At 49.0% G+C, this 24,692-nt stretch overlaps 1 protein-coding gene across 2 annotated transcripts in view; it reads left to right on the plus strand.

Moving 5' to 3' along the window:
* Positions 1–14,398, plus strand: part of RRP36 (ribosomal RNA processing 36) — a 69,915-nt gene extending 55,517 nt beyond the window's left edge. For both annotated transcript variants that reach the window (XM_078647241.1, XM_078647242.1), the window contains exons 5-8: positions 5,560–5,664; positions 6,244–6,318; positions 11,662–11,779; positions 13,201–14,398. In XM_078647241.1, coding sequence (XP_078503367.1) covers positions 5,560–5,664; positions 6,244–6,318; positions 11,662–11,779; positions 13,201–13,340 — 438 coding nt within the window. In that variant the 3' untranslated portion in view covers positions 13,341–14,398. The remainder of the gene's footprint in view (positions 1–5,559; positions 5,665–6,243; positions 6,319–11,661; positions 11,780–13,200) is intronic.
* Positions 14,399–24,692: the final 10,294 nt, after the last annotated feature.

Genomic DNA, 24,692 nt, shown 5'->3' on the forward strand with positions numbered 1-24,692 from the left:
CCCAGTTCAGACATGGCCATATGCAAATAAATCTTGACCCTGTGCCTCATGGGAACAGTCCAGCCCAAACTGCCAAGCCATGTCTCCCTGAACCGGAAAAAAGCATCATGGAACCGATTTTGGATTCATAATCCTCATCAGCCAGGCTATCTTGAATCCAGTAGTAGAGTGAGCAAGGGACTCACGTCTGGGCATAACCTGCTCTCCACACCACTGGAGTCAAGCTATCCTGGCTGAAGACGGCTGGAATGCCAGAAACCGGTCCTGGGAAGCTTGTTTCCGGTCCAGGGAAGGCATGGCTTGGCAGTTCGGGCTGGACTGTTCCCATGAGGCACAGGGTCAGACTGATTTGCATATGGCTGGGTTTAAACTTGGTGAGCAAAATGGCTTGGTGAAATGGCTTGGTGAGCAAAATAACGATGGATTTAGGCCCAGATCTCTGTAGTGGGGTGAATGTATGACATTGTTCTGCATTCTGTTCATCAACTGTTGTTTTTGCTTCTCCTGTGCAGGCAGTAAGTGTTAGTGCAGCTTTTTATCTGCAGAGAACCGGAGAAAGTGCTCCACGAGGGTCCCTCGCATTGAAAGAATGCAGGCTACCAAAAGGAAAGGGGAATTCTGCATTCATCATTCGATAAAATGTCATATTCTTTACACCCGAGTGCCATTATTTGCATTTTAATGTTATAAACTTATTTTTAATGAGATTAGCCAACCATGAATGGTTCAAAGCTGTACACAGCAGACATGAAGTCTAGCTTCTTCCTATGTTCTGGCTCTTAGAGGTTTGCTTCGGGGTGGATGGGGAGTTGGATGTTGGGCACCAAACACATTATTTCTCCTGCAGCCTCTGGAGTTCGATACTCAATGCCTCCGTTCCTGTTCATCAGACCCTGACGAACAGTGTTTGCTTTTGGTCCGGGGAACTTGATGCCCTCTCCTCCGCTGAGTGAACCTGCCTTTCCCACCTTAAGGCTGCCCTTCCCACCTTAAGGCTGCCCTTCCCACCTTCCCACTCCTGATCCATGCTCTCTCCAGGCTTCTTGGGGTTTGTCGACCCTTCAGTCTCCCCGGTGACGAGTCTCGTAAGCACTCTTTGGATACAGGCCGTAGCAGGTCTACAGCTGGTCCAAGCTCGCTCCTGGTCCATGGTCTCTCCAGGCTTCTTGGGGTCTGTAGACCCTTCAGTCTCCCCGGTGACGAGTCTCGTAAGCACTCTTTGGATACAGGCCGTAGCAGGTCTACAGCTGGTCCAAGCTCGCTCCTGATCCATGCTCTCTCCAGGCTTCTTGGGGTTTGTCGACCCTTCAGTCTCCCCGGTGACGAGTCTCGTAAGCACTCTTTGGATACAGGCCGTAGCAGGTCTACAGCTGGTCCAAGCTCGCTCCTGGTCCATGGTATCTCCAGGCTTCTTGGGGTCTGAAGACCCTTCAGTCTCCCCGGTGACGAGTCTCGTAAGCACTCTTTGGATACAGGCCGTCGCAGGTCTACAGCTGGTCCAAGAACGCTCCTGGTCCATGGTCTCTCCAGGCTTCTTGGGGTTCATAGACCCCTCAGTCTCCCCTGTGACGAGTCTCGTAAGCACTCTTTGGATACAGGCCGTCGCAGGTCTACAGCTGGTCCAAGCTCGCTCCTGGTCCATGGTCTCTCCAGGCTTCTTGGGGTCTGTAGACCCTTCAGTCTCCCCTGTGACGAGTCTCGTAAGCACTCTTTGGATACAGGCCGTAGCAGGTCTACAGCTGGTCCAAGCTCGCTCCTGGTCCATGCTCTCTCCAGGCTTCTTGGGGTCTCTCGACCCTTCAGTCTCCCCGGTGACGAGTCTCGTAAGCACTCTTTGGATACAGGCCGTAGCAGGTCTACAGCTGGTCCAAGCTCGCTCCTGGTCCATGGTCTCTCCAGGCTTCTTGGGGTCTGAAGACCCTTCAGTCTCCCCGGTGACGAGTCTCGTAAGCACTCTTTGGATACAGGCCGTAGCAGGTCTACAGCTGGTCCAAGCTCGCTCCTGGTCCATGGTCTCTCCAGGCTTCTTGGGGTCTGTAGACCCTTCAGTCTCCCCGGTGACTAGTCTCGTAAGCACTCTTTAGATACAGGCCGTCGCAGGTCTACAGCTGGTCCAAGAACGCTCCTGGTCCATGGTCTCTCCAGGCTTCTTGGGGTTTGTCGACCCTTCAGTCTCCCCGGTGACGAGTCTCGTAAGCACTCTTTGGATACAGGCCGTAGCAGGTCTACAGCTGGTCCAAGCTCGCTCCTGGTCCGTGGTCTCTCCAGGCTTCTTGGGGTCTGAAGACCCTTCAGTCTCCCCGGTGACGAGTCTCGTAAGCACTCTTTGGATACAGGCCGTAGCAGGTCTACAGCTGGTCCAAGCTCGCTCCTGGTCCATGGTCTCTCCAGGCTTCTTGGGGTCTGTAGACCCTTCAGTCTCCCCTGTGACGAGTCTCGTAAGCACTCTTTGGATACAGGCCGTCGCAGGTCTACAGCTGGTCCAAGCTCGCTCCTGGTCCATGGTCTCTCCAGGCCTCTTGGGGTCTGTAGACCCTTCAGTCTCCCCGGTGACGAGTCTCGTAAGCACTCTTTGGATACAGGCCGTAGCAGGTCTACAGCTGGTCCAAGCTCGCTCCTGGTCCATGCTCTCTCCAGGCTTCTTGGGGTCTGTCAACCCTTCAGTCTCCCCGGTGACGAGTCTCGTAAGCACTCTTTGGATACAGGCCGTAGCAGGTCTACAGCTGGTCCAAGCTCGCTCCTGGTCCATGGTCTCTCCAGGCTTCTTGGGGTCTGTAGACCCTTCAGTCTCCCCTGTGACGAGTCTCGTAAGCACTCTTTGGATACAGGCCGTAGCAGGTCTACAGCTGGTCCAAGCTCGCTCCTGGTCCATGGTCTCTCCAGGCTTCTTGGGGTCTGTAGACCCTTCAGTCTCCCCGGTGACGAGTCTCGTAAGCACTCTTTGGATACAGGCCGTAGCAGGTCTACAGCTGGTCCAAGCTCGCTCCTGGTCCATGCTCTCTCCAGGCTCCTTGGGGTTCATAGACCCCTCAGTCTCCCCGGTGACGAGTCTCGTAAGCACTCTTTGGATACAGGCCGTCGCAGGTCTACAGCTGGTCCAAGCTCGCTCCTTGTCCATGCTCTCTCCAGGCTTCTTGGGGTCTGAAGACCCTTCAGTCTCCCCGGTGACGAGTCTCGTAAGCACTCTTTGGATACAGGCCGTAGCAGGTCTACAGCTGGTCCAAGCTCGCTCCTGATCCATGCTCTCTCCAGGCTTCTTGGGGTCTGTAGACCCTTCAGTCTCCCCGGTGACGAGTCTCGTAAGCACTCTTTGGATACAGGCCGTCGCAGGTCTACAGCTGGTCCAAGCTCGCTCCTGGTCCATGCTCTCTCCAGGCTTCTTGGGGTTTGTCGACCCTTCAGTCTCCCCGGTGACGAGTCTCGTAAGCACTCTTTGGATACAGGCCGTAGCAGGTCTACAGCTGGTCCAAGCTCGCTCCTGGTCCATGCTCTCTCCAGGCTTCTTGGGGTCTGAAGACCCTTCAGTCTCCCCGGTGACGAGTCTCGTAAGCACTCTTTGGATACAGGCCGTAGCAGGTCTACAGCTGGTCCAAGCTCGCTCCTGGTCCATGCTCTCTCCAGGCTTCTTGGGGTCTGTCGACCCTTCAGTCTCCCCGGTGACGAGTCTCGTAAGCACTCTTTGGATACAGGCCGTAGCAGGTCTACAGCTGGTCCAAGCTCGCTCCTGATCCATGCTCTCTCCAGGCTTCTTGGGGTTTGTCGACCCTTCAGTCTCCCCGGTGACGAGTCTCGTAAGCACTCTTTGGATACAGGCCGTAGCAGGTCTACAGCTGGTCCAAGCTCGCTCCTGGTCCATGCTCTCTCCAGGCTTCTTGGGGTCTGAAGACCCTTCAGTCTCCACGGTGACGAGTCTCGTAAGCACTCTTTAGATACAGGCCGTCGCAGGTCTACAGCTGGTCCAAGCTCGCTCCTGGTCCATGGTCTTTCCAGGCTTCTTGGGGTCTGAAGACCCTTCAGTCTCCCCGGTGACGAGTCTCGTAAGCACTCTTTGGATACAGGCCGTAGCAGGTCAACAGCTGGTCCAAGAACGCTCCTGGTCCATGGTCTCTCCAGGCTTCTTGGGGTCTGAAGACCCTTTAGTCTCCCCGGTGACGAGTCTCGTAAGCACTCTTTGGATACAGGCCGTAGCAGGTCTACAGCTGGTCCAAGCTCGCTCCTGGTCCATGCTCTCTCCAGGCTTCTTGGGGTCTGTAGACCCTTCAGTCTCCCCGGTGACGAGTCTCGTAAGCACTCTTTGGATACAGGCCGTAGCAGGTCTACAGCTGGTCCAAGCTCGCTCCTGGTCCATGGTCTCTCCAGGCTTCTTGGGGTTTGTCGACCCTTCAGTCTCCCCGGTGACGAGTCTCGTAAGCACTCTTTGGATACAGGCCGTAGCAGGTCTACAGCTGGTCCAAGCTCGCTCCTGGTCCATGGTCTCTCCAGGCTTCTTGGGGTCTGTAGACCCTTCAGTCTCCCCGGTGACGAGTCTCGTAAGCACTCTTTGGATACAGGCCGTAGCAGGTCTACAGCTGGTCCAAGCTCGCTCCTGGTCCATGCTCTCTCCAGGCTTCTTGGGGTCTGTCGAACCTTCAGTCTCCCCGGTGACGAGTCTCGTAAGCACTCTTTGGATACAGGCCGTAGCAGGTCTACAGCTGGTCCAAGCTCGCTCCTGGTCCATGGTCTCTCCAGGCTTCTTGGGGTCTGTAGACCCTTCAGTCTCCCCGGTGACGAGTCTCGTAAGCACTCTTTGGATACAGGCCGTAGCAGGTCTACAGCTGGTCCAAGCTCGCTCCTGGTCCATGCTCTCTCCAGGCTACTTGGGGTCTGTCGACCCTTCAGTCTCCCCGGTGACGAGTCTCGTAAGCACTCTTTGGATACAGGCCGTAGCAGGTCTACAGCTGGTCCAAGCTCGCTCCTGGTCCATGGTCTCTCCAGGCTTCTTGGGGTTCATAGACCCCTCAGTCTCCCCGGTGACGAGTCTCGTAAGCATTTTTTTACCCAGGACATATCGTTCGCTGATGACTGTGACTCTGGTCTCCAATTACAAAATAAGCAAAAGTTGTACCTTTTGTATCTGTGCGATCACAAGTAATATTTCATGATCTTGGTTTAAGATCGGTGTTTTGTCCGTTAGTTGCGCTCCGTCCTTCATTTTGTTCATAAGTGAGTTTGTTTCTGTGTCCTATGTGGGATTATTAAAGACGGTCTCCCACAGTTAGTCTGTTTCTCATCGATGGCGACACGTGCCGCTCATTCATGTTGAATGTTCTTCAGGATTGCTGCTGATTGGCTCCCTTCGTACCCTCCTTGAGTTCATAGGTGAATGACAGCTGCTGGGTTACATCTTTGCCGTCTGTGGGTTTATGGGTGAGGCTTCCCTCTTGTTGTGTTCGTCTGTCTTTTGTATTGGAGATAGTTGTGTCCCGTCAGGTGTGTTACTGCTTTCTTATCCATTGCTTGATCATTGGTTCATTCGTTCGCTGCTCCCTCTGACTCCTCCTCTCTTGTGCTGTGTTGCAGGTGCATCGAGACCCTCGCTTCGATGACCTCTCCGGAGAGTACAAGCCAGAAATCTTTGAGAAAACCTACGGCTTCATCAACGACATCAAGAAGAAGGAGAAAGAGGTGTGTTTTTGTTGCATCTCATCCATCTGATGGCCGTTTGCTGCCCTCTCTTTTTAGGTCTCGCCTAGGCAGGATGTGAGAAGGTGCCTCTTTTGCATGGTTAGCCCCCCCTTTTTGCCTGATTTTGATGTGGTTACTGCACATGGTCCCTGCCAACCAGGTCCCCTGTGCCAGTGCTCCTTCCTTAAAACAAACCCCCAAGTGGTACGTCTGCCCCATGTCAGTCCCTAGTACATGGTACCCCGGGACCTAGGGCCTAGGAGCAGAAGAGGGCCCCTGGGATCCCCCCCTCATTGGGACCCTGCCACTGCCCTTACAGCTTGAATGCAACACGTTACTACGTGTGCTATTTCCCCGCAGTAGGTTACAACACGGACGTTACAACGACCGCGTTGTTACCACGCGTGGCTTTACATCGCAAGCCGTTTCTGCTTTGTTTTGAGTAAGATTATCGAATGAGGAACGCGCCCTCAATGGAAACCTTTTATCTGGTGATCTGGATTCTTGTGGGATTTTTAAAATGCCTGATTGATTGTTCAAGCTCCCATTGCCTGATGTCTGCCCCTTCTTTTCCTCCAGGTTATCGAGAAGAGGCTGAAGAAGGTGAAGGATCCTGAGCAGAAGCAGAAGCTTGAGCAGCTCCTGAAGCGGCTGGTGAGCGCGTGCTTGGGGTGATAACACCTTCGGATGTTTGACTCTCTTTCAACTCCTTCTGTCTCAGGAGGCAGAGGGGTGGCAGTGCTCCCGATCTGGGCAGTGGGGTAGCTGTGTCCCTGATCTGGGTAGTGGTGTCCCTGATCTGGGCAGTGCGGTAGCGGTGCTCCTGATCTGGGCAGTGGGGTAGCGGTGTCTCTGATCTGGGCAGTGGGGTAGCGGTGTCTCTGATCTGGGCAGTGGGGTAGCGGTGCTCCTGATCTCGGCAGTGGGGTAGCGGTGCTCCTGATCTGGGCAGTGGGGTAGCGGTGTCCCTGATCCGGGCAGTAAGGTAGCGGTGTCCCTGATCCGGGCAGTAAGGTAGCGGTGTCCCTGATCCGGGCAGTAAGGTAGCGGTGTCCCTGAGCCGGGCAGTGAGGTAGCGGTGTCCCTGAGCCGGGCAGTGAGGTAGCGGTGTCCCTGAGCAAGGCAGTGGGGTAGTGGTGCTCCTGATCTGGGCAGTGCGGTAGCGGTGCTCCTGATCTCGGCAGTGGGGTAGTGGTGTACCTGATCTGGGCAGTGCGGTAGCGGTGCTCCTGATCTGGGCAGTGGGGTAGCGGTGTCTCTGATCTGGGCAGTGGGGTAGCGGTGCTCCTGATCTCGGCAGTGGGGTAGTGGTGTCCCTGATCTGGGCAGTGGGGTAGCGGTGTCTCTGATCTGGGCAGTGGGGTAGCGGTGCTCCTGATCTCGGCAGTAAGGTAGCGGTGTCCCTGATCCGGGCAGTGAGGTAGCGGTGTCCCTGATCCGGGCAGTAAGGTAGCGGTGTCCCTGATCCGGGCAGTGAGGTAGCGGTGTCCCTGATCCGGGCAGTGAGGTAGCGGTGTCCCTGAGCCGGGCAGTGAGGTAGCGGTGTCCCTGAGCCGGGCAGTGGTGACTCTGTTTTGGTTGAATTCCTTGTAAGGGATTTTTATTTTCAGCAAGGGAGAGATGTTTTTCCCAATATGGTCACAAGTAACACATTGCCTTCTTTATGGCTGGTCCTAGTGGCCCCACGGGAACCTTTCTGGTCTTGGATCCCTTTGCCGTCCCTCGATCGGGTTTGGAGAATCTCTGCGTGAAAGTCCTTGGCTGGGACCCGCTTTGGGCAGAGTTGAGTGGACCCCTTGTTGCCCTATTCGGTCACAGCTGAACCCACCTGTCTCCGCCATGCTTGAAAGGACTCCTTTGTGGCCAGATGGTTGGTCCGTTAATGTAAAGGCCGGTCGCTCTATCTGTCAAGACAGAGGGGATCATTTGTGGTAGCCCTGGGGGCTTCCTTCCAGTTGAGCGAGACTATGCTCGTGGCAACAGACTAGCACTGAGTGCTAGAGCGAGGTCGGAGGTCAGCAGTAGCCAGCAGTAATGAGATCCAGTAGCGTGTGCCAGACAAATGTCGGGGATCAGTAGTAGCTGCAAAGATCAGCAATATAGCTAAAGGCAGCTGTCCCTCTGAGAGGCCCAGCCCGGGGCCAAGCCAAGGTCCGCAGTGGTTGGCGCGATAAGCAGACCCCTAGCGTTGCCAGATCAAGGACAGAAGGCATCAAGAGGTAGCATTGGTAAGAAGAGGACCCTGTGCTTTGTCCTGGGCCGAAATCAGGATATCTTCAAAGCTCCTCTTGGGGGAAAAGGCGCAGGATGGTAAATCGACGTCCCTGCTACCAGCACGCTTGCTCACTTCAGGCGCGGTGTGCGATATCTGGTGCTTAGTGTTCACTTCAGGGGATCCATCATGACGTGTCTGCGCACGTCTGGCTCGGAGGAGGGCTCTAGAGTACAGAAAGTGCAGTTCCGAGAGTGAAGGGAGTAATGTGATCTTGTGTCTGCATTGTCGCTTTTGAGTTCAGTTCATCCTTTCCATAAACCATCCCCTGCAGCAAGTCTTTTCATCAGCCCGCTTGGGCCTGCAGCCATGGACTGCACGTAGTCCTTTCGGACACCCTGGTCTCTCACTGGTCTGGATACCAGTGGACGCCTCGCCTTTTCTTCTTCAAGAATAAGCTGCCCCTGTTTTGAGTTGCTAAACTTCAACCACATTTGCAACCAGCACTATACAAGACAGGCCAGATAAGGAAGGTGGAGCTGCAAACAGCTGTATCAGATGTTGACTTTGCTTCCCTGACAAGTGGAAAGCTAACCAAGGCCTGAACAGCTCAGCACAACAGCTGTGAATGCCCCATTCAATCCAGGGCTGATATGAGGGGTGAAAAGAAGTGCTCCTGGCAGAGAAGCCGAATGGCCTAAAGCAAAGACTCGTCCATCTTTCACCCCTGCGCCTACCCTCTGCTTTCCTCTCTGAGGCAAGCTTATCTGTAAAAGCACCCTAGTCGGCCATCTTTCTGACCCCTCTCAATGGCTGCTTAAAGTGCACTCTCCCGTGTGTAAGTCCTCTATTCTAGAAGATCAGGTCACTCTTCTATCTCTTTCTTTGACACCAGTAATATCTTCCATGTTGTACCAGAGGCTCCATGTTTGAAAGAGTCTTCTTGGCACCATATGTCCTGGTTTGAACGCAGCTCAGTTCTGCACTTGAAGCTCTTGAGTGTCATCCAGATTGAAGACGACGCGGGCTTCCAAAGCAGATCCTATGTCTACTGTCATGACTCTGGCGCTATCCGCGATCGTGTTGCATTGGGAATACTCCGCTGAGGCCTGGACACCGGCTCCAGAATTGTGGGCAATTCATGCTCTGGATGTGCAGGAGCAGAGCTGTGTGTAGAATCCAGCTAGGTTTTTCAAAAAGCCCTCACTCCCCAACCTAGTCGGTGACTTGCTTGATCATAGGGCCCCCCAGGAGAGGCCTAATGCCACCCCGGTTTGCTGCAACGCCAGCCAGAACTACTGCGGAGCTGGTTTTTGTGAGATTTGTGATAGTGAATTAAAAATGTCTAAATTGTGTCAAAAAAAGGAAATGTATTAGTTAGGCCAGTCCGACATAAATAAAAACAAAACGTGGGATATATGACTGAATAAATTGTTCAGCTATATCCACTAGTGTGTGGTCAACATGTTTCTGCCTATGTGTGAGAATTAATCGGGCATTCTTCAGGACCGAAAGAAGGTGAACCCCTGCGGTATGGTCCCACCCTGACCTGAGGTTATGAGTGTGAAAAGATCATAAAAACTTGATTAGTCCGGTACTCCCCGTGTTGAGAGGAACCGAGTTTACACTGAAAATAAAATAGACATTGACAAACGAACATACAAAGAGAAACAAATAAAAAAAAATATTTAGACATGATATACATAAGTTTGTTATGACAAAATATACACTAGTGCCCTTCACAGTGCACTGAAACGGTAACACTGGCCAGGCGTGTTAGTTGTGCATTTTATGAAGAGGGGAAAGCTCGATGCATATCGTGGTAAAAAATGCCAAAGAGTGGTTACACGCACAGTGCCCATGCGGCGTTTTAGCGGTAATCAGTAATCTGTGAGAAACTGTCAAGGAGTTGTTGCACTCCATATGCCCATAGCGGCGTTTAGCGGTAATCAGTACTCAGTGAATCAGAGCTATAAACCAGTGCTGCTGGGTACACATGGATAGTAGAAGTTCAGAGTATATCTTACATGCGGTGTAATCACTTATTACACCAAGGGTCTCGGGAGGGGGTGGTGCCAAAATGGCACACCCTACAGATACAGGGAAAAAAAGGGAAACAAATTTAATTACAAGGCCAGGACATGCAAAGTGCTACTTATCTCATGCCGATGTGTGGGGAACTCGCGCCTTCGCTGCCAGGCACCCGCTTGGTACCTGCGTCATCCCTCTTGTGACCGGACCCCGCTGGTAGGTGACCGTTAAACAACGAATGGTTTTAAGTGTCCAGGAAGTCACGAAAAGGAGGTGGGGCTAGGTGTGTCCGCACACGTTATCGCGTGGACATGAGTGACGCGTTATAAGTTACAGCCAATCGTGCGTATGGTTTTTCGGACCCTGAAAGGGATATCGATTCAGGTCCTCGTATAGAAACATAAACAAAGAGTCTCCAGGAAATATTTGAAGTAAACAGTTGTTACTGTTGTCAGGCATCACGGAGGCCATTCAAGAAAAGAGGATGTGCTGGCAATGTGAGCTGCAAATGTGCTTTTAAAAAATGATCTTTTTCACACTCATGACCTCAGGTCAGTGTGGGCCTTAGCGCGCCAATACCGCCGGGGTTCACCTTCTTTCGGTCCTGATGAATGCCTGATTAATTTTAACATATAGGCAGAAACATGTTGACCACGCACCAGTGGATATAGCTCAACAATGTATTCAGTCATATATCCAGCAGTGGTTCTGGCGTCGCAGCACACCTGGCTGGCACTCGGCCTCTCCTGGTGAGGCCAGATGATGACGCATGTCACCAACCAGGTTGGTGAGTGAGGACTTCTTAAAGAACCTGGTTGGATTCTACACACATGCTCTTCTTTCGAATAAGGCACACTTTTTCGTTGATATGAATTGGGGGACCGAGAGTGCTCCTTAGTTACCTTCCCTCTCTCCCTCGTTGTTCTCCTTGTGCAGGAGCAGAGCCAGGACTGTCTAGGAGAAGAACTGCTTATGCCAGTGTCTAAACACTGACGGGTCCTGCTTTGCAGCCTGAACTCTATTCTAGATTCACAGACTTATCATATTTCCTCCTAATATTTGAGCCTAGAAGTGCCCCGGTGTGTGCCCGCCGTCTTAGATACTTATTTTCCCAGATGTTTGGTACAGAGGTGCACCAAGAGCTCCCCCAGTATTTGTTGAAGTTGTCAAAGACCTCGAGAAAATCAGCAAGCGGTTGAAAGAGAGACTGAAATTGATGTTGGAAATGGAGATGGGCAGAGATTCAACGTAGTCTGAGAAGGTTAAATATCCACATGGGATCCCTGCGGTGCCTCTCCGTAACAAGCACGTGACTGCAAAGACCTCTTTGAAGAAAAACAACTTGCAAACATTCGGACCCAACACTACATGGCAGGAGTGTGCGAAGCGTGTGACTCTACAGCTCTACATGCCAAGAACAGACCGATGCTTACTGGGTAAGTAACATAATCCTTACAGGCAAGTAACTGGTTTCTTTCTGTCACCCAACGCAAGGATGATCAGAGCATAGTAATGTGAACAATGCTTATGGCGGGCAGCGCCAGGGCATGTCGGGCAAGTCATATTTTGTGATGCCAGCCATGGGGTGCCCTTCTGATTGAGCACCTCCTTAGTTCAGCCGTGCCCATGTGAGATGCCCCCTGCAGGTGCTGTACCAGATCTTTCACAAGCCTCAGTGGTCCAGACTGCTAGCTCTATTTTCAGCATTGCACCAGACATGCGGCCCCCACTTACCTCTTTGCACCCTTTTGTAGGTACATCAGGAGAAGGCGCAGCAGGCTCTCCAAAAGCAGCGGGAAAGGGAGCTGGAATTCAAAAAGAAGCAGGGGGAGTTGGCAAAGCAAGGCAAGAAGCCGTACTTCCTGAAGAAATGTGAGTACCGTTCTCTAAGCCACGTCGGGGTCTAGGGGCGTGGATTGGGTGGTCATCCCAGCACAGCAGGAAGCTGTTTTACCTGAATAAAGCTGCTACTGTTCTGAACCTGTTCGGCCTCTTGGGTAATGATCGGGGCTATCGAGATCCGCAGTGGACAGAAGCTGGACTAGTCAAGTTTAGGCTTTTTACCACATTGCATGCTCCTATGGGCAGTGATTGACACACAGCCTTCGTTCAGCTTGGCTGAAATATTTACTGTTTACATTACAAACCACTTCACTTGGACAGGCTCGCACTCATCAAACGGCAATAAAACCAAGAGGTCTCTGCTAAGGTGACCCTTCGCGGGACCCGTAGGTCATTGCAGCGCCGGTCCGACGAGAAGCACCTACCCGAAGATGAAGCCTGACATCCCTCGGGATGTTATGTTAAATTATATTTATAGAGCACCAATCACCCAAAGGTCTCTAAGCGCTGTAACATAAATCAGAGGTCCAGAATCCTTTATGCGCAACTATACTCCACACACAGCGGAGGAAGCTTATCCAAACGCCTCCCTAAACAGAAGGGTTTTAAGCTTCCTCCGGATCGGTAGTGGCCTGGTTTCCTTACACATTCCGTCTGGTAGTTTGTTCCAGATCTGGGGGACGGTAGCTGAAAACGCCCGGCCCCCTAGAGTCATTCTATTGAAACGTGGACAGACTAACAGACGAGACTCTGATGACTGAAGAGAGCGTCCGGGCACATGAGGCCTCAGGCGATCTTTGATGTATTTGGGTGCCTCTCTGAACTGAGACTTGTGTGCAATGCACAGCCCCTTGAATTTAACCCTTTGCTTGATGGGAAGCCAGTGGAGCTGCTGCAGCAGAGGGGTGGCCTGGGCTCCTCCTAGCAGTTTATAGATCAACCTTCCACATAATTTATAACCACTTGAAGCTTCCCCAGGAGTTTTTCGGGAAGCCCAGTGTAGACTGCATTACCATAGTCTAAGCGTAACAGGATTAATGCCGTCACGGCCGTCTGTAAGGTGGAAGATGTGTGAGGCTTGTTGACTGTCCCCAATGCTCTGTCCAGAACCTAGATATCTTTCTCGCTTCTTTATCTCTCAGGAACAGTGACCCCCTTTTTTGATCAAAAATATTTATTGACCTACTTGAAGAAATAGTGGGGATGGTTTAAAGATGCAGATTTTCCACTTGTTTTGAACCGAAATCTAGACTGACCTCCAGGTGTTCTGTAATTTATAGAGGTTCGTCCAGCTGTCATATGCACTGCTTTGGGGCAGCCCGTATTCACCCCCATATTTCCCTTTTGAAAGTGATAGATGTGTGCATGAAGCAACCCCTAAATCTATCCATGCTAATCAAACAGACTTGCTTAGATGTGATTATAACTGTTCTCTCTCGTGTTTTTCGCAGCCGAGAAGCGCACGCTGGAGCTGGCTGATAAATATGTGGAACTCAAAAAGAGCGGCAAGCTGGAGAACTTCCTGAGCAAGAAACGGAAGCACAACGCCGGCAAGGACAAGCGCAGACTGCCCATCCAGAAGGGCTGGTGACCTCATGGGGAGCAGGCTGACCTCTCTGGACATACCCGGGCCTGTCCGGCTGAGCTGAGTCAGCCCAGGCTATAAGGGCTGGTGAATTCCAGGGGAGCTGGCTGACCTTGAACCGGACTCTTCGGACCTGCCCCGCTGTGTAGAATCTGTCCAAGAAGGGCTGGTGACCAACTAGGCCGTCTGGGAAATCCTGAGCTGTCCCATTGCAGAGAATGTGTCCTCTGCTTCTAGATCCAGATATGACCTTTGCCAAAACTACAGAGTTCTTCCAAGAGTTTATTGATCTGTGGAAACGAGGATTACAAAGGGTCTCATCTGAGGCCCAACAACTGACAGGGAGTCCTCTCTGCCCCCCTCATCAGACTGTGGACTTTCCAGAATGAGCGGCATTTGCATACTTTTCTATCACAAATTTGAATGATTTTTCCACTTTTTTGTGAAGAATCTGAAAATATGCGCATTCTTTTCTCCCAGCCCTCCTGAGCTTCCTCCTCCCACCCCTCCTGAGCTTCCTCCTCCCACCCCTCCCAAGCTTCCTCCTCCCACCCCCCCCCTCTCAAGCTTCCTCCTCCCACTCTTCCCTTACTAAGCTGACAACCATCATTAGTGCCTTTGCTTCCCCGCTGCAGCGAGTCCCCAGCCCTGCGGCACCTTCGGTGTGGGGAGCGATTCTTGGTTCGTGAAGTGAGTCCTGCCTCTTCAGGCTCTTCTCATTCATTAATTATTTGGTCAAACTTGTGTCACGTTTACAGGAGGATGGCTGAGTATTTTATGGCTGGGGGAGGGAAAATTGGTTCAACACATGTTCAAAAACATAACCCAAAAAGCAAATCCTGTTTTTAATTTAAATATTAATAAAGGTAAGTTTTCACTCCACACCGAACAAGGCGCGTATGTGGCAGACATGCAAATAATTGAAAACCTCTTAGTTTGGTGTAGGTTGCAATGAAGCGGTGTTAAAGCCCGGCTGGGCCCCAGAGACACCCGGGGCTTCTGTGGCAAGTTGGAAGTTTTCCTTTAACCTATAATAAAGCTGGTGCTCAGGGAATACAACGAAAGATTCTTCACACTAGAGTTCTTTATTGTTTCAAACAAGTGTCATGTTGTCTGTATCACCACAGCTGGTGCTGCCTGCCTCCTCCTCTGTGATGCCCTCATGCCCCGTACAGAGCTCCGGATCTCTGGCTAGGTTTCAGTGTCGTAATTTCATTCCTATGTGAACACAGAGTGACCTCATTTATAATAAACCCTTTCGCAGTAATTCTCTTCTCCTATATTTCATCTACAGCTAGGGCTAGTTGGTGGATATCGGTCTTAGTTTAGTGACCTCCATATATTTCGCTTCCTTCTGTTATGTAGCGAATATCATGATGTTTTCTTTTGCAAAGTGAACTGCAGACTTCTTGAATAATGTATTTGATATGAATTCATATGTCAATCACGACACAAAGGACAGCATTTTCCCCTGAAAGTGTCTCTTACCTTAGAATATGTAGTGTGTCGCAACCAGGCCACTGCTGAGGCTTAAATAGTCTGGCTGTGTTACTACCGCTAGCCCCGCACGCTGCATTGTGTATGGGGTCGCAATACAGTAGAAGCTTCGCTTTCATGCCTGAAAGACTTTGCTTTATCCACCTGGGCCGGCTGTTCCACCTCTTGTGATCGTTAACTGGTTATCTCTGGTTTGCATCGTATGCAAGATGGCGATGGGTCCCTTTAGGCTTCGGCTGCCCCATTTCCAATACGTTTCCCATTAGTATTGGGAAAAAAAACACGTTTCAAAAAGGCTTTTTAATGGCTCTTTTTACAGTAGTAGTCTGATACGTATATAGCTTTTTTATTGTCATAGGTACAAGAGAATCCCTGAGGTTTCGACCTTTACCCATTACAGTGTGGGCAGACACAGTCCCTGTTTTCAGCCTTTTGGGGTCTTATCCTCACTTTTAAGTTTCTTCATCCAGCACGGAGAGCAGAAAAGTCTGACCCTACACAACATGACTGTCCTAAGTCAGTTTTATTTCATGGTTTTATTTCATGGTTGGCAGGTACAAGGTAAGATGACATGACACAGTCCATTCAATGCAACCAAAGTAGATTTCAGCCCTTACAAAAGTGAAAGTGGAAACAAACTGTGAATCTGGAAAGGGATTCTGTTTTGGGGTGAACAGTGCTTGATTTCTTGCGACTAAAAGTGCCTCAAGAGCTCTCAGATCATTCTAACTCGTGTGCCAGGTATGTTGGTTTCCCTGAAATCACAGCTTCATATGCATTGTTGCTAATATATACCCCTCCCTTGGCTCCCGCCGGAATTGCCTGATCTGTATCAAAGTGGGATCAGAGCACTGTGGACTGATCATTCTATGGACCGACACTGCCTGGTGTGTTGGGTGCATTGTTTTGACAGTGTGATGGTTGAAATTTAGCTGTGGATCAATGGGAAAGATAAAAGACTTGGTGTGTGGTGCCCGGGTGAGTGTAAACGTACTCTTTTCTGACAAGAACTGATTTTAGGAATCCTGCTTGCTAAGTAGTCAGCGGTGATGCAGCCTGGCTCCCTTTACATTTTGAACTTTCCACTCACTCGCGTGCCAGGTCCAGCCAGTATGTGTGCGTACTTGAGGAGTAGATGGTTGTGCAGTAATATTTGTTTATGTTTATGTTTTTGGAATTTATATTGCGCACAACTACCCTGGGGTGTCTCGGCGCATGTCGGACTTCCTGGGACAGAGAGCAGCCAGATGATCATTGATTAAATAACCAGGTTTTCAGAAGTTTACGGAAGATGATGAGAGTGGGACTGGTTTTGATGAACAGAGGGAGAGAATTCCATAGCCTGGGGGTTGCTACTAAGAAACGTCTGTCTCCCCAGGTAGTGGTTCTGGTACGTGTATTTGTCCTTTCTCTCTTTCTCTGTCAGAGTGTACATTGTCTCGAGGGGAAAATCTACCAACTCTAGATATTTTCGTAAACTAGACACCAGGGGTGGCTCACATAGCTCCCTCGAATTACTGGAATCTGCTGGGAGCCTCAGAGTTCCTGCCACCCAGAGTTCCCACATATCTCCTGATAAAAATGGTACCCCACCTGTGTGGGTGGGCGCGTGCCCGCAAAAGGATGGAATCTAAGATGCTCTAAGATGCAATGTGGCAATATGAACAAAAGGGGTAGCTTCAGTTTTTGGGCCTGGGCTTGGCTACCACCCAGAAAAACCTACTTAACTAAGGCATTTCCAAAACCTAGACACCCAGGGGAGTAAGGGAGGTGCATCTCTCATGGATGCCTCAACGTTTTCTTACCCACAATGCCCTGGAAACTTCAAAATATGACTAAAATAGCACATTTCCTTGCATTTCTGTGACCTATTCTTTCAGAATCAGAATGGAATCCACAGAATTTGTACCATCCAGTATTTCCGCACTTGTCCTATTAAAAATACTGCCCTACGTGTGCAGCTGGGCCTAGTGCCCATGACAGGAATGTGTGTATTTTCTACCTACCAACTAGGTATTGGCAGTCACCAGTGGGTAGTTATAGTTGGGATCATGTTTCCTTAGGAAAACCATTTTTTAACTTGCCTATATCTTTGGCACCGTTTGACTTAGCTTCACAAAATGTTCCCAAATAGGTGCCCTGCTGATTCTAGCTGTGCGTGGAAAGTTTCGGGGTGATTTGTCAAGCGGGGGCGGGGGTACTGAAACTGTGCTTTTTGTTATTTGGTGCAAATCTGTTCAGTAGTTTTTGAGATATTAAAGGAAAACCAAATTTGTATATCTGGGGGGAGCCTAAGCATATATCTCATGGTGGGATCGGATTGGCTGCCAACACTTCAACCAGGAAGTGCTGGCAGCTGTCCTGGGACCAATATACATGACAACACCCCACTTAAAATGCCCTGAGGTGAATGATAGGTTTTGAGGGTCACAAAAAGGAGAACATATTAAGGATGATGACAGATTTTAGTTACAATATAAATCATTTGTTGATGGTACCATACTAATTTTAGGAATAGTGGTGTTTTCTAAGGTGATTTTACCCGTGTGAAAAAGCCTTCTGCTGGGATTTCATGAATCATGTTTGAGAGAAAAGTTTTCTCATGAATTTCTGTTGGAAATGGGATCCCTGGCTGGCCAGGGCTTTCGCCAAAGTCAGTCAGAGACCACTACTCCCAAGTCAGGGCAAGGTAGTTACACGCCAAGATAACCCCTGCTCACCCTCTAGGTAACGTGGCGCGAGCAGCAAGGCTAAACTTGGAGGCGATGTAAGTTAAGTATTTGCGCACGCACCCCAGCAACAACAACCAAAGGCCCACCACAAAGGAAACTCCACACAAGGTTATATAAAAATAGCCTTTGTATTACACCACAACACATTAGATAAAACACACACTTTACAATGTGCCAGAGGCACGGGCAGAATTTACAAGGGATATGTACAAGACAGGGCCACCTGGACCACTGTCAGGAATCAGAAGTAGCACTTTCAATATAAAATTACTTTAGCACAAAATAGCACACAACCAGTAATCACTGGTAACCAGGACCTCACTAGCACCACCTGTACTAGGGAGAAAACAACCACCTACACATCACAATACCTGTGGGGGTGGAAGCACATAACACATGATGCAATGCATAACATTCATTCAGAGGTGTAAGGGAGGAAAACACATGATGCATCACAATACATTCAGAGGTGTAAGGCACATGACGCATAAAAACACATTCAGAGGTGCAGAAAAAGTACAGTTGCGCCAAACTCACGTAAGTCACCACCTGTGACTGTCCCTAGGCCAACTGGCCTCTCTGGGGCTAGTGTGGTAAATAAATAAATAATACCCTATTTTTGACTAGGCATAAATCATAACAGATAGCTCAATAAAATAAGAGTCAAGATTCGAGGTAGTAGGAGTTTCTGCAGGTTTATTACAGCATAAGGACAGGATCAGGACGACCTGCATAGGATGACCCAGCAGGACAACTGGGGCCCAGCAGGGCAATAGGGGGGCCCAGCAGCTGCTGGGGCTAGGTCTGGGATGAGCGCGCTAACATTCAATAACAAAACACAGGCATATATACATAGCGCGAACACATAGCATTACATTGCAGTAGGCGTAGCAGTGGGTGGAGCAGAAGGCGTGACGCGTAGCAGTCGCGAAAGATAACAGTAAAAGTAGGTGTAACTGGGCGTATACATAGACATGTGATGCAAACGTAACAGAATATGTCATGAATGGGGCGGAAACATAGGAGGGGGCTACCTAAGGAGCCGGGACCTCTAACCTAATGGTGCGCGTAAACTGGCAATGACGTGTTACTAGGAGAAGCTGGGGGCTATGAACTCTGTGCTAGGAGCAGAGACTAAAGTCTGGAGGGTCGGAGCGACATGTACCTAAACCCTATCTGGTATCTGATGTTTAGGGAACATGCTGATATAAACTAGAAGTCATGAGGGGAAAAGCTAACTTGATTCTAAGACTGGACCATGCATTATTCTACATGTAGTGCGTGATGAAGAATACTAAATGACCATTAAATACAGTATTTCTCTAACGTGGAGTCGTATAGGCTAGACAATGACGGAAACTATTGATGCAGTTCAGTAGCTTAGGAATGCAGAGAAGGAGGACTGAACTGATAGCTGGAATCATAACATACTCTTGGCAGACTCAGAGGCAGAGCCAAGCTGCACCGGGCACTGCGTGGCAGGAAGTAAGTGAAAGGTCGAGGATACAGGTGGGGGCTGGATCGCTCCTTAGCGAGGCTTTCAGGAGACAGGAGCTGAATCTGATGTCCGGGCCCTGTTGAGGCCTAGAAAACGGGGACTTTATAATGGAATAACGTGCACACTGGGAAACGTGGCAACGTAGCTTTACATAGGCCTAATATTCGTAGTATTCACGAGGACTGGAAAATGACATACTAGGGGTGGACACAACTGTAATTGCGTCATTAATCGGACATGGGGAGTAACATATGCATATTGGTCATGCACACATAACATATGATGGATGACACGTGGTGACACAGAACATGGCAAAATTTACTTTTCCACATTCCCTCCTTGTCACTACGTTTCCATCAGGAAACATCAATTCTCATGATACCATCTATCATTTCATACAGTACCATTTGCTCGTCTCGAATTATCTTGGAACGGAATTTAGAACGGGGCTTGGGACTAGGAATACAAGAGGTAGCACACATGCTGCAAATCGCAGGGCCACATTGTATACAGAGGCAGCAGCTAAATATGATCGCTACTGCAATACCTAGAAAGGACAGGACTTTCCATCCCCAGGCGGAAATTATATTCCAGAACCAACCGGACCATGTCCAGGTGCCTGGATCTTGGTGTAACAGATGGGCAATATTATGGAGTCTGGTTATAGCTGAATAAACAGACGGCGCGTTATTTGGAATGAAAATGCAACAACTAGATCCGATGAGTCTACAGGCCCCGCCCCTATCGGCCAGTATGACGTCAAGGACGAGACGATTCTGTAAAACGACAATTCTCATAAAGGATTGCTCTTCAGTCAAATTACCTAGGGCGGAGGCAGTCTCATCTACTACTGCTTCAAGGGTTCTTGTTAACCTACGGATTAGCTTACTGTTTACAACTGTACCTAAATAAGGGAAAACACCTTTATCTATATCAATGAATTGCTCTGCGGCAGTTTCAGTATAATCGACAATCGGGAGATTTCTCTTGTGTCTAGTGTGTACTAGGAAGGAGTTCCTATGGTAGTCAGGTGGGGCTAGGAAAACAGGTGGCAGTAGGAAGGCAATGTAACAGGTTCCCTCCCAATCGAGGGGCAAACGAACATATGCGGTTTGACCACAAACAAAATAAGAATGACGTGAAGCTTTGAAAATAGATTTCCCACTGTCACTATACTGGATAATAGTAGTACATTCACTATGTCCTACGTGTACAGAACCATAACTACGGACACATAATTCGCCTTTGACTGGTAGTACTGAAATAGCAGGTGAGTCTGGAGTAGTATCAGACTGAACATTCAGGACCATGAAATTCGACGAATAATTACCTAAATTATACACTTCATTTTCTAGATCTAAACCTGTTCTGTGGGGGAAACCTTGCTTGTCTGGGAAACATGTACTGTTAAGAAAAGACATATCTGTTGAGGATGACGTTAACGTGGACCATGCTCCACATGAACCATTATGTGAGAATGGATAAGGAAAGAGTGGCAGAACTCCCTTCGACGTCTGGAAAGGGGGGAGTCGACCACACACCCAACAATTAGTGGCATTGCTGGTCTGGTGTGAGTAATGTAACGTACGGATAAATGTGTTGTTACGCATAGCGAGGCGGTATGAATATTCGTGAGGAGGCAGATCACTAAACGTGTGCTCTACTGTAGCATTAGCAGACTTATTTACATGAGGAACTGGAAAATGCAGGAAAAATGCGTAGCTGGTGCAGGAAATCATAATGCTGATGAATAATATGAAACTTAGAAAAACGATATTGAATTGTGACTGACTCTCTCACTATGGGGGTCTATTTTATACATGTCAGAAACAGTCTAACCGTTTCACCTAGGGGAGGACTTATACAATCAAACTGACTGACTTATTTTACTAGACCTGAGCTTTAACTTATACTCCTGTTGCGGAGTTTTCTCTAACAGGGAAGGGGTTGTAACAATGTCTTTTGCGGGACAGTCCTTTAAAACAATGTCTTGGCAGTCTTTAAAATCTTGGGAATCCTTGGAAATGTTTTTAAAAACGGGTTTCAATCCATTGAAAAGTTTTACATGAGAAAGGTGGACCCACCCCTTCCTGCCTTCCAGCTTGACGGCAGTACGGGTGGTCAAGAGGACCTGACGTGGCTCCTTCCAACGAGGTTCCAGCGGACTTGATCTGTCAAAATTCCGGATCATCACCAGCGAACCTGGAACGATTTCATGCGGTGCCACCTCGGTATTGTCTGGAAATGCGGCGGCAACCTGTGAACGACATGAGTTGAGGGCAGACATCAAGGAAGCTAGGTAATCTGTCAGCATATTACATGAAACATCGGTAATACTTCGGGGTCTAGGAGTACCCCACATGTTAGGGGGGCGGCCGAATACGACCTCATACGGGGACAGACCTGATCTGGAATGTGCGACCATTACGCATATAAAATAAAGCGACTGGCAGAGCTACTAGCCAGTCCACACCTTTTTCTTTACAAACTTTGGCAAGGCGGATTTTCAGGGTCTGATTATGTCTCTCTACGAGACCGGCTGCTTCAGGATGGCGTACACAATGGAACTTCCACTGGTACCCTAACAAAAGGGAAACGTGCTTCATTAACTCTGAGGAGAATGGCTGACCGTTATTAGAATATACGACTCTAGGGAGTCCATATCTAGGGAAGAATTCACGAACCAACTGCTTGGCAGTGGTCGCGGCTGTGTAATCTGGGACTGGATATGCTTCTGTCCACCTGGACAAAGCGCATACAACTACAAGAACATACTTGAAACCTCGACATCGCTCCATCTGAATATAATCCATCTGGAGGACCTCAAAAGGGTGGTCAGGGGGCTGGAAACCACCTTGTTCCACCGGGACACTTTTACCTGGATTAAACTGACAACATATCATACAGGTACGGACTTTCTGCTTGGCTGCAGCTCGTAAATGCTTGTTGAACCAAATGTTCTGGATACTGTCTAACATAGCTTTTTCTCCTAAATGTGCTGGACTATGTGCGGTGTTGATAATGACTTGAACCATAGAGTCGGGGAGAAACCATGTGGCTCTACCCTTCGTTAACCATCCTTGATCTGTCTGGACCCCTCCTTGTTCGGACCATTTCTTGATTTCATCGGGAGTAGCATGTAACTGGATATCTATGACATCTTGAGTAGGGTCCTTAACTGTCATGCATGTAGTCAGATCTGGAGTATGTGTCTGATTAACTGGAATGTCTGGAGTCTGTGCTGTAAGCTTGGCTGTGCGGTCTGCTAGATCATTACCTTGGGAAATAATGTCAGTAACTTTCGTATGTGCTTTGCATTTCATGATAGCGATAGATGTCGGTAAATGTATGGCATCTAACAGAGCTTGAATAAGGAGACCATGCTGAATCTTGGTTCCATGAGAAGTCATAAAACCTCTCTCCTGCCAGAGCACTCCGAAGTCGTGTACAACTCCGAATGCATAACGTGAATCTGTGTAAACATTAACTTTCAGGTTCTTGGCGTGTATACAGGCTTGTGTCAGAGCAACTAGCTCTGCTGCTTGAGCGGACAAGGTGTCAATACGGTGTGTCTCGATAACTTCGGTGTCAGTAGTCACTGCATACGCGGCGACTAGTTCTCCTGTACTAGTTCTCATACATGAACCATCCACATAAAGTGTCAGGTCAGGATCTGGTAATGGAATATCTGTCAGATCTTGTCTTGGCTTTGTCGTAATGTTAACTACTTCCACACAGTCATGTGTGTCTGGATTTGAATTAACTGATGGTAACAGTGTAGCAGGATTCAGGACGTTGCAGCGTCTGATTTCTATGTGTGGCTGGAACAGTGTCAATTCATAACCTGTTAAAAGTGCAATTGTCAAGTGCTGAGTTTGTGTTCGGTTTAAAAGAACTTCCACGGAGTGTGGGACTTGTACTGTCAGAGAGTGTCCTAAAACTATGGAATCACTTTGTCTGATAGCTAGTGCTGTGGCTGCAACTGACTTGAGGCACGCAGGCAAAGCCTGGGCGACTGGATCTAATGTGCTCGAAAAATAAGCACAAGGCTTGTATTGACCTGCTTGATCTTGTGTAAGAACAGATAATGCTGTACCTTCGCGTTCTGTAACGAAAAGTGTAAAAGGCTTACTGTAGTTCGGTGTAGCTAGAACTGGAGCTTGACATAAAGCTTTCTTTAACTCGTTGAAACTAAGTGTATGGTCAGATGTCCAAGGGAGAACAGTCGATACGGCTGCCTCCTGTGTCGTTAACTGTATCAGTGGCTTGGCTAGAAATGCATACTGAGGAATCCATTGTCTGCAATAAGAAGTAAGGCCGATAAAAGCACGTACCTCCTTCTGGGTTCTGGGCTGGGGAAGACTCGCTATTAACTGGATACGGTCGGGTGTCAACTGCCTACCCCTCTTGGACAGTAAGTGTCCTAAGTAGACCACTTGCTGGACACAGAATTGAAGCTTCGAAGGGGACACCTTGTGCCCCATCTCGGCTAGGAAATACAAGACTGTAAGTGACGCTCGCTCGCAGTCACGTTCAGAACGGGCTGTGATCAGTAGATCATCGACATACTGGAGCAGGGCAGTGTCAGTTGGCATGTGAATGTTGTCTAGTTGTCTCTTGAGTGCTTGACTGTAAATACTAGGACTTTCTGTGAAACCTTGAGGAGCGCGTGTAAACATATAGCTCCTTCCATTTAAACAAAATCCGAAAAGAAACTGGCTGTCTGGATGAATCGGAACACTAAAAAATGCATTCTTGAGGTCTATGACAGTGAAGAACATGGCTTCGGAATCAATAGCAGTTAATAAGGAAGAAATGTCTGGGACAACTGGGTACTGAGGAATAATACATTTGTTAAGTTCTCGTAAATCAATCACTAATCGATATACTGGGGGTGCATTTGGATCAGTACGTTTCATGACTGGAATGATCGGAGAATTACATACGTTGGAGTCAGTTTCTACAACTACTCCTTGAGCCATGAGCTCGTCAATAATTTTGGATAAGGCTGCTACAGCCTCAGGTGGCAATCTGTACTGCCTGATTCGGGGTAACACTACACCTGGTTTGAGAGTCACACGATGGGGTGTGATTTGCATATAACCTACATCAGTTGGACCTTGCGCCCATAAATGCTGTGGAACATTAGACAGTCTGGAATCAAAATCTCGTAATACATAGTGACCCTTGAAGTCACGTAGAAACAGACGTATTCCCTCTGGGGAACAGCAAATAACTGCACCTAATTCTTTCAGTGTCTTAATGCCTAACAGATTTTCTGGACATGACTTAGTAAGTAACAGATCAGTAGTACGGGACAATGGACCTACTTCTAGAGTAACTGGCTTAGATATCTCATTAACTATCGGTTTTCCTGAAAATCCAAGGGAAACATTTCTTGAGCCTGAGAGCGGAGCCCCTGGAACTTCGGCATGACTAATTGTGGTCCTACTTGCCCCTGTATCAATCAAAAACTTTCTGTCTTTCCCTAATACTTGACTGTGAACATAGGGACCTTCTTGATCTACAGGTATCTCGATGAGAGGCAAGCCTACCTCCCTCTCTAGGCTGTTTCATGAATATGGCTGGTACTCTGGATACTCTGTCTGAGCATACTGGTACATCTGCGAT

The sequence above is a fragment of the Lissotriton helveticus genome, chromosome 6, assembly GCF_964261635.1.
Source record: "Lissotriton helveticus chromosome 6, aLisHel1.1, whole genome shotgun sequence".
In the NCBI taxonomy this organism is placed as follows: Eukaryota; Metazoa; Chordata; class Amphibia; order Caudata; family Salamandridae; genus Lissotriton; species Lissotriton helveticus.